At 46.3% G+C, this 13,791-nt stretch overlaps 1 protein-coding gene across 5 annotated transcripts in view; it reads right to left on the reverse strand.

The window, feature by feature from the left end:
- PEX14 (peroxisomal biogenesis factor 14) overlaps window positions 1-13,791 on the reverse strand; it is a 133,808-nt gene that overhangs the window by 66,022 nt on the left and 53,995 nt on the right. For all 5 annotated transcript variants that reach the window (XM_015565893.1, XM_006766730.2, XM_015565892.1 and 2 more), the window contains one exon: window positions 9,842-9,926. In XM_015565893.1, coding sequence (XP_015421379.1) covers window positions 9,842-9,926 — 85 coding nt within the window. The remainder of the gene's footprint in view (window positions 1-9,841; window positions 9,927-13,791) is intronic.

Raw genomic sequence — 13,791 nt, forward strand, 5'->3', positions numbered from 1 at the left:
GGAATGCTAACAGCAATAAAAATAATATATGTAACAATGTGGATAAATCTCAAAATAATTATGCTGAATGAAAAAAAGCCAGAAAAAAAGGAACATACTGAGTAATTAATTCCCTTTATATAAAATTCTAGAAAATACAAACTAACCTATAGTGAAAGAAAGCAGATCAGGGCCCACCTGGGATCCAGGGCAGGAGGAAGGAATTACAAGGGGCACGAGGAAACATTTGGGGGTGATCAATGAGTTCATTGTCTTACAGTGATGGCTTCACTGGAAGATTTTTAAAATTCACAAGAATTTGTAATTGTACAAATTACATACATATAGTTGACTGTCTGTGAATTATACCTCAATAGAGCTGCCTAACACACTGGAACAGCCCTGAGAGCCATCTTCAGTCCTGCCTCCCTCTCCTCCACATCCAACCCACTCCAAGCACGCGTACTCTTTCTTCTACAGTCTGCAGTTCTGCCCTTCCTTTCCAGAAAGTCTGTGACACAGCTCAGAACGCTGGGTCCTAGTTCTGATTCTGCCATTTATTTGCACTACTTAACCTTTCTGAGCCTCAGTTTCCTCATCTGTAAAATGGGAGCTTCATTAAATCATGTACTCATTCAACACATATTTAGTAACATGCCTACTACAAAGATTATAGTGAAGAAGACTTTAATATATGTGTTTTATAAGCCATAGAAGTCTCTACATAAACATTCTATCTTTCTTTTACCTTTTCTACTGCCACCTTCCCAGTCCAGATCCTCCACACCTGACAAGGGACTCAGCAACACCTTCTTTATCGTCAGTCTTATTACTGCCAAGCCAATTCAGTTAAATCCAGAGCCCAGAGTAAACTTCCTCAGGTAGAGTTTTCGCAGTATCAACTGGTTCAACAAGCCCTGTGGACTATCTATATACATAGAAAGCCAGAGACTGGAACGCTGTAACAACTGGAACAACTGGTCGCTATGATGCCCACTGTGGCCAGTGAACCAGCCTGATGGGGGAGCGGGGGGAGGAAGGAGGAGGCCGACTGTCCTGATCGCCCCCCCTCCACCCCAATAAGGGCCAGGCCAGTCAGCCAACCTCCTGCAGCCCCTCCCCCTGGCTGGCTGGCCCCCATTGGCTCCTGGTGCTAAACCATTCATAGAGATCTGCTTCTAAGTCGGGGTTTCATACGTAGCAGAGCAATTCCCTCTACTGAAAGTCAGCCCTCGACACAAGGGTTTCTCCCTCTTCCATCCTTGTGGTGGCAGCATGGCAGCGAGGCAGCCATCCCCACCCCCAATTGTCCCCCCACCCCATTCGGGGGCAGGGACCACCAGCCAATCTCCCGGGGCCCCTCCCCGCAGCCAGCCAACCTCCCATCATCTCCTCCTCCCAACAGGCCTGGCTCCGATCCACCCCAACTGGGGCGGGGCCAGCCAGACTCCACCCATGCACGAATTCTTGCAGTAGGCCTCTAATTATTTATAATATTGAGTCCTAACACTGGCTCCTCCTTCACTGCCCATCTCACCAAACTCAATTCCCTGCCTTTGTGCAGACCCCCTGGTCCAACCCAGCTAATTGCACACATGCCTGTGCATAAGCCTCCCTTACAATACCCTCCAACCCTTCTCTGACCATCTACGCCCACTGCCTCCCTCAGTGTCTAGGTCAAAAGTGAGCTGTGTTGAACATGAGCAACTTGGAAAAGAGTGTTTTTACTGGATACCATAAGACTGAAGACAAGCCTGGCCGGCGTGGCTCGGTGGTTGAGCTTCAACCTATGAACCAGAAGGTCACAGTTCGATTCTAGGTCAGGGCACATGTCCGCGTTGCGGGATTAATCCCTAGTGTGCGGCGTGCAGGAGGCAGCCGATTTATGATTCTCTCTCATCACTGATGTTTCTATCTCTCTCTCCCTCTCTCTTCCTCTCTGAAGTCAATAAAAATATTTTTAAAATAAATAAAAAGACTGAAGACAAAAAGAACTGCATATAAACAATGTACTCTAGTTGGTAATGGCACCTAAGTTAGCAATCCTGAAGCTACTTTACATGACACTAGAGCTGAACAAACACCTAAATCAGCCGTGGGCAAACTAGATCCGGCCCGTTTGAAATGAATAAAACTAAAAAAAAAAAAAAAAAAAAAAAAAAAAAGTCAGTACCCTTTTATGTAATGATGTTTACTTTGAATTTATATTAGTTCACACACACACTCCATCCATGCTTTTGTTCCGGCCCTCCGGTCCAGTTTAAGAACCCATTGTGGCCCTCGAATCAAAAAGTTTGCCCACCCCTGACCTAAATCATAGACTTAGGAATAACCGAGCCCCTTTGAAACTGTTCCCGTGTCTTCTGACTGCAGTCATGCCTTCACTCACTCGCTCACTCATTAGTCTGTGGCTGAGGCTGGCCAAGCTGCGCGCTGAGGATGCTGGAAAGAGGGAGACGTGGTCGCTGCCCTGGAGGAGCTCAGTCTAGTGAGCTTTATCCTCTGGCCTCTCCCCCGCCTGACGTTGCTGACTTCTAGCTGAGGCACAGCTGTATCTCATGGACACACACAGGCCTCGCTGATAAGCACTCAGCATCATTCCCACAACCTCCTGATGAGCCTGTTGTACAAGATGGAGAGTTGGCTTTTCTCTCGTGAAGTGCCTAACGCAATAATACTCCGCACACAAGAGGCACTAAATAAAGGCTGACTACCTAACCAATGCCCTCGGACCCATAAAATGTCCAACAATGACAAAGAAAACTAAGCTGTATACTTCATCTGAAAAAAGATAACCTTCAAGTTTCTGAAGCTTTCCATTTATTTAAATGTTTATTTGGAATCAAAACTTAAATTTATGAGCCCATATCCCTTCAGAAACAGGCTAAAAGGGTTCTTTTAGAACGAAAGCATTTTTCATGTAACCGATGACCACAATGTCCTCTCAGAGTCCAAATCTGTGCTGTGTTCATAAGAAGTCCTGTGCTGTCTTTCTTTCCTCATTAACTTTTTTCTACCTAGAAAATAGTTTTATATTCTCTTTGGGGGAACACAATCTCATGAAATTTTAAGCAAGAAGAATATACCCTAGCCCTAACCGGTTTGGCTCAGTAGATAGAGTGTCGGCCTGCGGACTGAAAGGTCCCAGGTTCGATCCCAGTCAAGGGCATGTACCTTGGTTGCGAGCACATCCCCAGTAGAGAGTGTGCAGGAGGCAGCTGAATTGATGTTTCTCTCTCTCATCGATGTTTCTAACTCTCTATCCCTCTCCCTTCTTCTCTGTAAAAAATCAATAAAAAATATTTTTTTAAAAAGAATAATATACCCTAGTCTACTCACCATATACAAAATGCTTTAATTTTAGCAAAGTGCCAAACTAACACGTGTCGAACACTGTCTACACAAGAATATATTCACTGCAGCGTTGTTTGAAACAACAAAACATCAGAATCAACCTCTATGTTCACTAACTTGGGACTGGTTAGAAGAAACTGAGATACGTATAATGGAATACTATGCAGCCACGGAGAAGAACGAAGCAGACCCGTGTATTGGTGTGGAATGGTTGCCAAGACACAATGTCAAGTGTAAAGTGTAAACCTGCTACCACTGTATTTGAAAGTGTTTGTTTCTGTGGGGGGAGTAACAGATGTTGGCATGCTTTTCTATGGACACATTACCTTTGGAACGATGCGTAAGAAACTGGTAATAGCATCCTCTGGGAAAAAGAACAGGAGGGGAGACGGGACCAAGAGATAGGAGGGAGAGTTCTTTTTCACTGTATATCCTTTATGGTTTTGAATTTTTTAAGCCTTGTACGTATCTTACATTTTCAAAAAGATGAAAGAAAACCTTTAATACAGTAGTCCCCCAAATCCACAGTTTCAATTAACCACGGTCAACCACAGTCCAAAACAGTAAATAGAAAATTCCAGAAGTAAACATTCATAAGCTTTAAATTACACACCCTTCTGAGGAGAAAGATGAAATCTCAAACCCTCCCACTCCATCCCTCCAGGGACGTGAATCATCCTTCTGTCCACCCTCTCCATGCTGCACGCGCTCGCCCGTTCGTCACTTAGTAGCCCCCTCAGTTATCAGCTTGGCTGTCGCGGTATGCAGTGCTTGTGTGCCAGAAACCCTTCTTTTACCTCATAGCAAAAGCACAAGAATCGTGATTCTGGCAACTCGGATATGCCAAAGAGAAGCCATAAAGTGCCTCATTTAATTGAAAAGGTGCGTCTGATAGGAAACAGTACAGCGTATACAGGGTTCTGTACTATCCACGGTTTCAGGCACCCACTGGGATCTTGAAACTTATCCACCGCAGATTAAGGGGGGACTGTTGCACAATGTAATATTATTTCAGGTACACAAGTTTAAGAAAAGAAGAATCATTTTTCATTTTCAGGGGAAAATCTCATAGCAGTTGGGTAAATCCAGAAAGCTTTGGGTTATTCCTGCCCACCCCACCAAGCTGTCCACTGCACCCCCCCCCCATCATAGGGTGAGTGTAGGTACCTACTTGACTCAGCCTACTTTGGGGAGCAAGTGTTATCAGCTCCCCTCTGCATGGGGAAGCCATGGAAACCCTATTTCCACAGCATTCAGCGGGTCTAGCTGCTATAGCTCACCCCGGATGCCTAGGAAAATCTGTGGAGCTCAAGACAAGTTTGGATAACAAGGGAAGCAGGAAAATTGATGGGGGGAACACCAGCCAGGGTGATGAATGGGCTGGTCCAGAACAGCAGGTGACAGATATGCAGATGCAAGACTGGCAGGGAAGGAAGATGGCCCGTTTACAACAGATGGATGGAGATGCTCAATCATCCTCAGGAACAAGCGCGTGGCTGCCACACACAGCCCTGTCTGCTTGGCACCGGCGGCTCCCTCACACCTGCAGGGCACAGCCTCCCACCCCAGAGGCTCTCTGCACCGGACCCAAACCAGGGCAGGGCCGGGGGAGTGGCAGCAGGCAGTGTGTGAGGAAGATGTCACTCAACCGCAGCTGGGCTCTCAGGGATTGACTGCCGAACTTCTTTCTCCAGCTTGTAAACACATACCCACTTTGTCTCTGGTAGCTCTCGCTCCTGAGTAAGGCTGTACTGCTGGGGTGACCTGTTTGCCCAGGACTGAGGAGCTGGCGGGGACTTAAGAATTCCGGTGCTAAAGCCGGGACAGTACTGGGCAAACCAGAACCGATGGTCGTCCGTCCTACTTACGGGCCACTGCTCTCTCCGTGTTTTCTCCCTCTTCATGGTGAGAGAGGGAGGACCTATTCAAGTTCAAGGCTGAGTAGAACTCCTCGTGTAGTCATCTGAGACAAACAGAGAAGTAACACATGCCAAGAAGAATCATCCAACCCTTGTCTTTCTCAGAACGAGAACATCGTTTTAAGGTGGCTCCAGCAGTACGGGAATGAATTTAAGTCTTGATGCTGCAACCCACATCTCGTCAACAAAGAGTCTGAAGGGCCAGGCCGCCCCTCACAGGGCCAATGCTATTCCTTCCAGCTCAGCCGCAGGAGTTTTCCAAGGACAAGGAAATGGGCCATGATCAAGCGCGGGTGGTAGCTGGCATGATCTCCGTCCTCTTCCCCAGCCCCACCAAGCTATCTGCTGGACCCACACTCTAGAAAAAACAGCGTTATAACAAGACTTCTGGCTTCTCTAAGACACATTAAAGAATTAATTGCTGAAGGAGAAAATTAATTTTAGAGACACATGAGGTTACTTTTTTTTCCTGGAGATGGGGGAGGAAACGCAGTTATTTTCGTTTTCATCCTGGGGGCACAAGCTGGGAGCTGTCCAGTCGATAACCTGGCCATCAGAACAAGGTTTGTAATTAAAAGGTCAGTGACCTGGAAAGCCGGGGCCCACTCCCAGAGCTTCTCAGTAATGATGGCACTATTAAATTAAGACTGTTATGAAATCAATGCTAAAAAAGCTTTCATGGTAACGAGACTCCATTCAAGGACATGCAAACTACCTCGTGAAATGGAGTAAATGATAAAAAAGAAAAGTAATAAAAGAGAGCCAAGTTGAAATCTGTGTAAGAATTTACTTCCCCTTAAAATAGTCCAGTGAGAGAAGCCTTCCCCTCTGCCCGCTCCCAAGGCTGAGACCTCGGGATTCTTCCTCACGTTCACGTCCTGCAAGGAGGCAGTTTTCCACTGCGGGGTCCGTTTGCAGGCACAGAAGAAAGAGGTGTTGTTTCACCATTCAGAATGAGGAAGCGGAGCGGTGAGTTTAATTTGCTTAGTTTTCCTCCCACCCCCGGACTGTTTCTCAGATGCGGGAGGAGTTATGTCCACTGGAGAGGGCACCACAAGCAGTGTCGGCAGCACCACGGGCCTCACTTCACAGGATGACAGTGAAAGCGCAGTGAGCAGACAGACAACTCCCCGTACCTCCACCTCTTCTAGCGCCTCAGCCCCGTCCCCCTCGCACAGGCAGTCCTTTCCCCACCTTACGCTCAGCCTGCCACACGTCTGGAAGCAGACTGCCTCCTACATTCTGTGGTTGGATAGGGTGTCAGATCAACATGAGCCTATTGACAACAATGACCCAGCCTCTAACTTTCCGGACTGATTCGATTGCTGTTTGTAAGCTGGACTGCAGCCTGCTGAGAGCCTGGCCATGATGCCTGTCTGGCAAGAAGCGCTTCCATGTAGAGGCCAGTTCTGTGCGGGCTAAACCCCACACGCAGTCACTGCCCTGCACGTGGGCTGGCTCTGCAGTTGATGTGTCATCTGCAGAATCGAGTGGTTGAGGGGAAACATGTCTTCTAACGCTCTGAAGGTGAACAGCTGCTTTTCTCTTTCATCCAAAAAACTCCCGATAAAAGAAATGTTGTAAATTACACAAAATGGCAGTACAAACTTCAAAGAAAATGATAAATGACTCTAATAACTTCATGTTTCTCATTAATGACTCCATATTCAGACTTTAAAGCATCCGAAAGAGATCTCCAAAAAACAAAAATAAAAACACACAAACACAAAAGACCTTTGCAAACCACGTTCTTCCATCCCTGTGCCACTCTCCATGACCCCTCCCCGCCTCCCAGTCCCAGAAATCAGAGCATCCGTCTAACCTGTCAGTAACGGGGGCAGGGAGCAGCCCTGCTCCCGCTACAGTTTCACAATAAAACAAACTCAGCTGATGCGCCTCAAGTTACCCTCATTTTCCACCGAACTGACATGCACTACAGGGATCTCAATTTCTATATTAAATATTAAATAATATTAAAAGAAAACAAAATTGGATTTGCCTTTTCAGGAAAGAGATGTTTATTAAAAAAAAGAAAGTCAAGATTATAATTCAAGGCAGAGCTCCACTGCAATTCCCCGAAGTGACATTTGCTAGGAAAAGCCAAGACGACAGTAGCTGTGCACTCGCCTCACGCCAGCACTCCCAACCCACCACTGCAGTGAGTCCTTCGGGGAGACACCAGTGGTTAGGGTACCAGAAACTTGGTCCCCCCACCCCTAAGACAGCCTCCCCAGCCCCAAAGACCAAGTCTCCTTCCTTCCCAACTTCTGTTAGGGACGGGACATGCTTGCTCCTTTGCAAAAGCCCCTCCTCCCTCATCCTATTCTCGGATGGTGCCAAGATGCACTAATCAGTCCCCTGACCCTGGGAACAACAGGTAATTTTAAAAGTGACCTTTAAATCCACGATGGGTTCTTCTCCCCCAGACGCCGATCAAACCTTAGAATTCTCTGTCCAGAAAAGGTCCTGCCAAAACTTTGCCTATTGTGCTCAGCTCAGAAATGGGTAATTACTGATAATTACCAAAGATAATTCTCAAATACCTTTTCAAAGAGAATGGAGATGTGGGATCAAGTCCAGCTACTCCAAGTTTAAATACAGTAAACGCCTGGGAAAGAAGGGTAGGGTGCCTCTCAAGGTTTCTGCTGCCAAACGCGCTAACCCACACGAGGGGTCAGGAAGGGGTGAAGCCCACTGCCAGCGAATACTCATCTCCTTCAGGTCTGCGCTCAGCTACCACCTCTGAGCGGGACCTGCTCTAACCGTCGGTGTAAAAGTGTGACCCACGCCCACACCAACACCACGATCTGTACACAACCCACGACCGAGCCAGGGCACTTGCCGTACCATATACCACACGTGTCGTTCTTTCACGCACTGGTCTGCCTTCCTCAGTAAAGCTGCAGTTCTGAGAGGGCAGGGATTTCCTCGGCTCCGACTAACGCAGGGCGTGGCACAGAGTAAACACTCTTAGATGAATTAATCTACCAGTTGTGTTTTCTTTTAAAAAGGAGCAACAAATAACAATTATACAAAATGGTTTCCTCTCTACAGCGATTATTAGCCAACTAACTCAAAAGAAGTATTATTTGGTCCGGAGTTTCTCTCTCTCTCTCCCTCTCTCTTTTTTTTCTCTCCCTCTCCCAGTCAGGGATTTATTAAAATTAAACAGATTAGATGGAGCTCCTGATACTAAAACTGCTCAGCAAAGCCTGCGGTGGAGAAGTGCCGGGCAAACACCAGAGACATTTGTCTCTAAATTGCTCTAAATACCCTCTGCAAATGAAATTCTAACCCAGATGCGTTTGAGAGAAAATGAGGAATAACTGGTCATTGTCAGTGGAAGAGAAGATCAGGCAGTTATAATATTGCACAATATACTGGGGCGAAGGATCTCTCGGCAACCATAGATTTTGTCTCAGGTTACCCCGGGTAATCAACACAGCTTTTAGGCTCAGCTTTCCCCAGCTTCGATGCTTTGATGAGAGAGCTGAAATCCCCAAGCTTTTATGATTAATTACTCCCCATAGGTACACATATTTCAAGGAAAAACTCTTTTATGGCATGATGGTTGTGGAGTGGAGAGGCCAGCCAACACACTCCAAATTTTAATAATCTCCTGCTGATGGGGGCGAGCAGGATGCCGCCAGCGAGCGCACGGCGCCCCTCCGCAGCTCGGTCCCAGGGACGGTCTAGAGGCAACCTCTCCACAGCTCGCTGCCTGTGAATGAAATGCTCGGGCGTATTCGCCCTGGCCTGCGAGCCCAGCCCTGGAACTCCGTCCTGCAGGGTCGCCTCAGTGGGATACCATGGAGCAGACCTAGGAAATACCACCAAACCGCTCCACCTGCTTTTCCAGCCACAAATGACTTAAAGCTCAAAACCCAGAATTTTGAGGCTGAGTTTCTTTCCTCCCTCATGGTTATAAGAGCTTTCTAGGAAAAAAAATGAAAAATTGGGTTTCTTTTTTTGAGGGTTTTTGGTGTAGTTGTTTTTTGTTGTTGTTGTTTAACAAAAAGAAAACTATCCTGAACTTCAACAGAGCCAGAATAGAGTCTGTCTGCTTCGGACAATACTGAATTGGTCAAGACCCACTTACTCCATGCCTACAGAAATACCACCAAACCAGTAATTCACCACTTCAATCCGTAAATCAGACGGACCCCAAGCTTGACCTTAACCTGACCTTGTTTATTCATCTCATTTCCCTTTTCCTTCATTTTTTTCTTCCTCATTCTTTATTACAGGAGCTAATCTGAGGCCAGCCGCCTTCCAGCCAGGGCCATTATCAGAAGATGGGAGCAGAAAGCAGGAGTCTTATCCAAGGGGCCTCTCTGCCGCTGAATGCAGCTGTGCCAGGCTGTTCTGGGCTAAGTTGTTGGCCTTATGTTTGGAGCTCAATTATCCGAGTTAGCTCATCTCTGCTCCTCCGTTAGGAAAAAGCCAGCATTCCCTGCTAGGGGGCACCCCTCATACCCACCCCCACTTTAGTGGGACAATTATAAGAGATCCCTTCATAGCACTGCTTCCATCTGCCCCGTCCCGTCCCTTTCTGCAGGCCACTGTGCGTGGCCACGAGGAACCAGTACCTTTCTTCTTAAGGAACGCTCTCCTGGTCGCAAGGGGGCTCTGACGGACACGGGAGTTCTGTAGAAACTTCACTGCTGTTGCAATCTGGTGGGAGGGAATACAACAGAGAAGAAAAGTAAACGTCAATAGTCTGAATTTCAAGATTAAAAATCCTCTAAGTTTATCCCATGTCCATAGAAATAACACACCATTGGGGTCACATTTATAAGCAGTTATTTCTCACATTTAAAATCTATCTGAACAAAACGTATGTCAGTTCCCTGCCTTCACTGGTTTCCTGTATCTGATTCTATCAAATCTAATCCCCTCAGCCTAGCGTTTAAGACCTGCCACAATCTCTTCCTGTTCTCCCTGTTCAAGCTGACTCTTCATCCTCCTCGGCAGGCAGCTCTCTCCTCCCAGCTCACCTACGTCACAGCACGTGTGCCCGTGCTATACCCTGTTTCTAGAAGGCCTTCCCTTTCCCGCCTCTACTTGTCTAAACATTTCTCTCTCACACACACACCCCAGCACGGCCCTTTTACGGCCTGTGCTAACTCCTGAAAGCCCTCCCTACATAAGCCAGCCATCTCTGGTCTCTCTATTCTCTCAGCTTCCTCAATGCTTGTCATGTGTACTATACCAAAGACATAACTGCACTGTCTTCTAATGTCCAGGCTGCCTCTCAGACACACTGCAAGAACCTGAAGGAAGAGACTCCGCTGCCTCTGCAGAGCCCGGCAAAGTGCGGAACATCCGCTGGGCCGATCACCTGTGAGGCAACACGCACAGCCTTTCACCCTGGTCCCCCTCACGTAATGGTGCTCGATTCGGAAAAGACTTCGAAGGACCAAGTTTGGGGTTTCATGGCTAAAAGCTGACAGACAGACAGACTGTCTATCTACCTTGGCAAGACAGTTAAGAAATCTTTGCCGAAACCGGTTTGGCTCAGTGGATAGAGCGTCGGCTTGCGGGCTGGGGGGTCCCGGGTTCGATTCCGGTTAGGGGCATGTGCCTGGGTTGCGGGCGCATCCCCAGTGGGGGATGTGCAGGAGGCAGCTGATCGATGTTTCTAACTCTCTCTCTCTCTCCCTTCCTCTCTGTAAAAAATCAATAAAATATATTTAAAAAAAAAAAAAAAAAAAAAAAAAAAAAAAAAAAAAAAGAAAGAAATCTTCATGTCTGTGAAGGAGCCACGGAGAGGACGGAAGAAGTGCTGAAGGTATTCGCCTTCACGTCACTCAGCGCACACTCAGCGTGACTGCACGCAGCCTGTCTGCTCTCACCCCAGACACCAGCGCAATGGGAACCTGCCCCAGGTAGGAAGGGGGCTGTTTTAAATGACTGCCACGATTCATCTCATCAAAACCGAAGAATAATATAGTCTCATGTTACAGGTAAAGTCAACAGGCTTGCAGTTCACTCAAAAGCTATTGAGAGAAAAAAAATGTCTAAGGGGCCAAATATAAGGAAGTTTTCTAAGATCCTTCAGACTAAGAGTAATATACAGAGATTCAAACAGAAAGTACTGTGACTACAAGTGGAACACAAATTATAAATATTCTTTTTATATTTTATATGAATTTAAATTTTGAGACCAGACAGACTTCTTTGATCACAAAATATGTGGGTAAATAAAAAGAAAAACAAGCCCTAACCAGTTTGGCTCAGAGGATAGAGCGTTGGCCTGCAGACTCTAAGGGTCCCAGAGTCCCAGGTTTGATTCCAGTCAAGGGCATGTACCTTCGTTGCGAGCTGATCAATGTTTCTAACTCTCTATCCCTCTCCCCTCCTCTCTGTAAAAAATCAATAAAAAGTATGTTTAAAAAAAAAAAGCCAGGGCAATTCCTTATATATTTCCCTAACACATTCTCCCTAAAGGATGAACTCAGAGATCCCAGTTCTTAAGTTTTGGGCCTATGAATGATAGGAAACCTAGTGTTCCTTTTTTTTTTTTTAATTTTTTATTACAAAGGGTATTACATACGTGTCCATTCCCCCCCCCCGCCCTAGACAGTCCCCTAGCCTCCCCTATCCCCCAGTGTCTTATGTCCATTGGGGAAACCTAGTGTTCCTTGAGACTGGTTATAATTTGCAAACATATTAGCTCCCATCATGAACTGCAGTGATCACCAACCAGTTCTAAACTACAGGAAACCGATGCTGAAGAGTCTAGAACCCCAAAACTACATACTCACCCCCTCCCAGCCTTCGATCACATCATCTCAGGTTGGACCAAAATCAAGAATTGGACAAACATCCCCAAAATGGGTGCATTTTAATAAAGAGATGGGAGAGGGGAAAGAAAGAAGAGGGAAAAAAGCAAAGGAAAGGGGAGGAGTAGGGAAAGGGAGGGGAGAAGAAGGCAGGGACATTCGGACAAGAGGAAGCAGAGGAGTCCGAGTAGAAGGGGAGGCAAAAGAACAGGAAAGGGGGGACGTGGGAAGGGGAAGCGGCCAAAGAGGAAGGAGAAAACTACAGGAAGACAGGCCTGTGCCCTGGAAGAGGACAGTTAGTCACACTGGCCCGGGCCGGCCCACGGGGTCAATGCCAACGTGCACAGTGCAGACGGCTCGGGAATCAATGTTCTTCACCTGGAGAAAAGAACACACCTCGACGCACGAGACAATCAGAGCGCTCACACCAGGCGCAGTCTCCGCTCGCAGGGCATGTGTACCAGGCGCCAGACGGTGTGGCCCACCGAGGGGGTCTAGGCAGGAGATGCTAACAGCACAGTTCCCCTCATTTACCCATAAGCATGCACCTTCCCTCATCCTTCCAAAATTTTCCATGACAGAGAAAGAAAACAGAATCCCACCACTAAAACGCACAGGTTTCACCTTGCTTTTTTAATATAGTCCTTGGTATATGCATTTCTGGTCAGAGAGCAAAGTTCTGATGGGTTTAATGGTGCACTCAATGCAGTGCTTGGCGCATTCCATCAATTTTTTTTAAAAAATTGCATCTCTTATTTCTTTAAATACATTAATCAGCCTAGTGTAGGCAAAACGGATCCATCGGACAATGCAATAAACATGAATTATCATCTATCCAACACGCATAATGGCTTAAAAATACATAATAGCAGGTGTAGTTTAAATGATTAGTTATTACACCTGTGGTGGGTCTGATTCAATTGGGAAAAATCATCTTTAATAGGTTAAAAGGTTTAGATCACCATGCTTTCCTTAAAGTGGCTGTAGAGAGGGGATGATGGAGTGCTCTGTCATTAGTAATTCATTTAAGAAAAACGTGGGGGATATAGCAAAGAACAGCATAAACGAGCGAATCCAATTTAAACATCAGGTAAAGTAGAAAACACCTTTTAAAAAAGCAAGATAAATGAATTTGGAAGGGAGATGAAATTGACGTATTTATTTTAACGGGAATTTGACAAAGTCCCGGCACACTTCAAACTTGCAAAAATATGAACAATTTCTTTTAAAGTTTCCATTCACTAATTTCATGCCATATAAAATAATACTGCCAAACACCTACATAAAGTATAGTTGGGGCTTGTTTATGCTCCTCTTGATCTTTGTCTGAAAATGCAGGCGACAGGCAAACCACATATTTAACAGCATCGCTATCACTACACCAGATGCAAAATATAAAGCATCCAAACTAACAGCCTCCACATAATGTGCTGAATAAGAAGGAGACCCAGCCAAGCAGCTACATGTAAGTGTGAACATATGAAAGCCTCTCTCCTGCCACTAATTTCTTCGGCTACTTTCTACCCTCCTCCTCCCGCCGCATAGGAACTAGCACTACAATGGGGGGATGAAGGCCTGTCCAATCTAGAATTTCATAAGCCCTACGATTTATACATAGATTTCCCCAAAATCTTTCCCCCCAACGCAGAGGTGTTAACACACTAAATACATTGGCGGTGCACTTGGTCTGCATCTTGCATTCCCTGTTGTTGGACACTTTTCATTAACTTCTTGAAGCAATTCAACAGACTCTT

The sequence above is a fragment of the Myotis davidii genome, unplaced genomic scaffold (genome assembly GCF_000327345.1).
Source record: "Myotis davidii unplaced genomic scaffold, ASM32734v1 scaffold299, whole genome shotgun sequence".
In the NCBI taxonomy this organism is placed as follows: Eukaryota; Metazoa; Chordata; class Mammalia; order Chiroptera; family Vespertilionidae; genus Myotis; species Myotis davidii.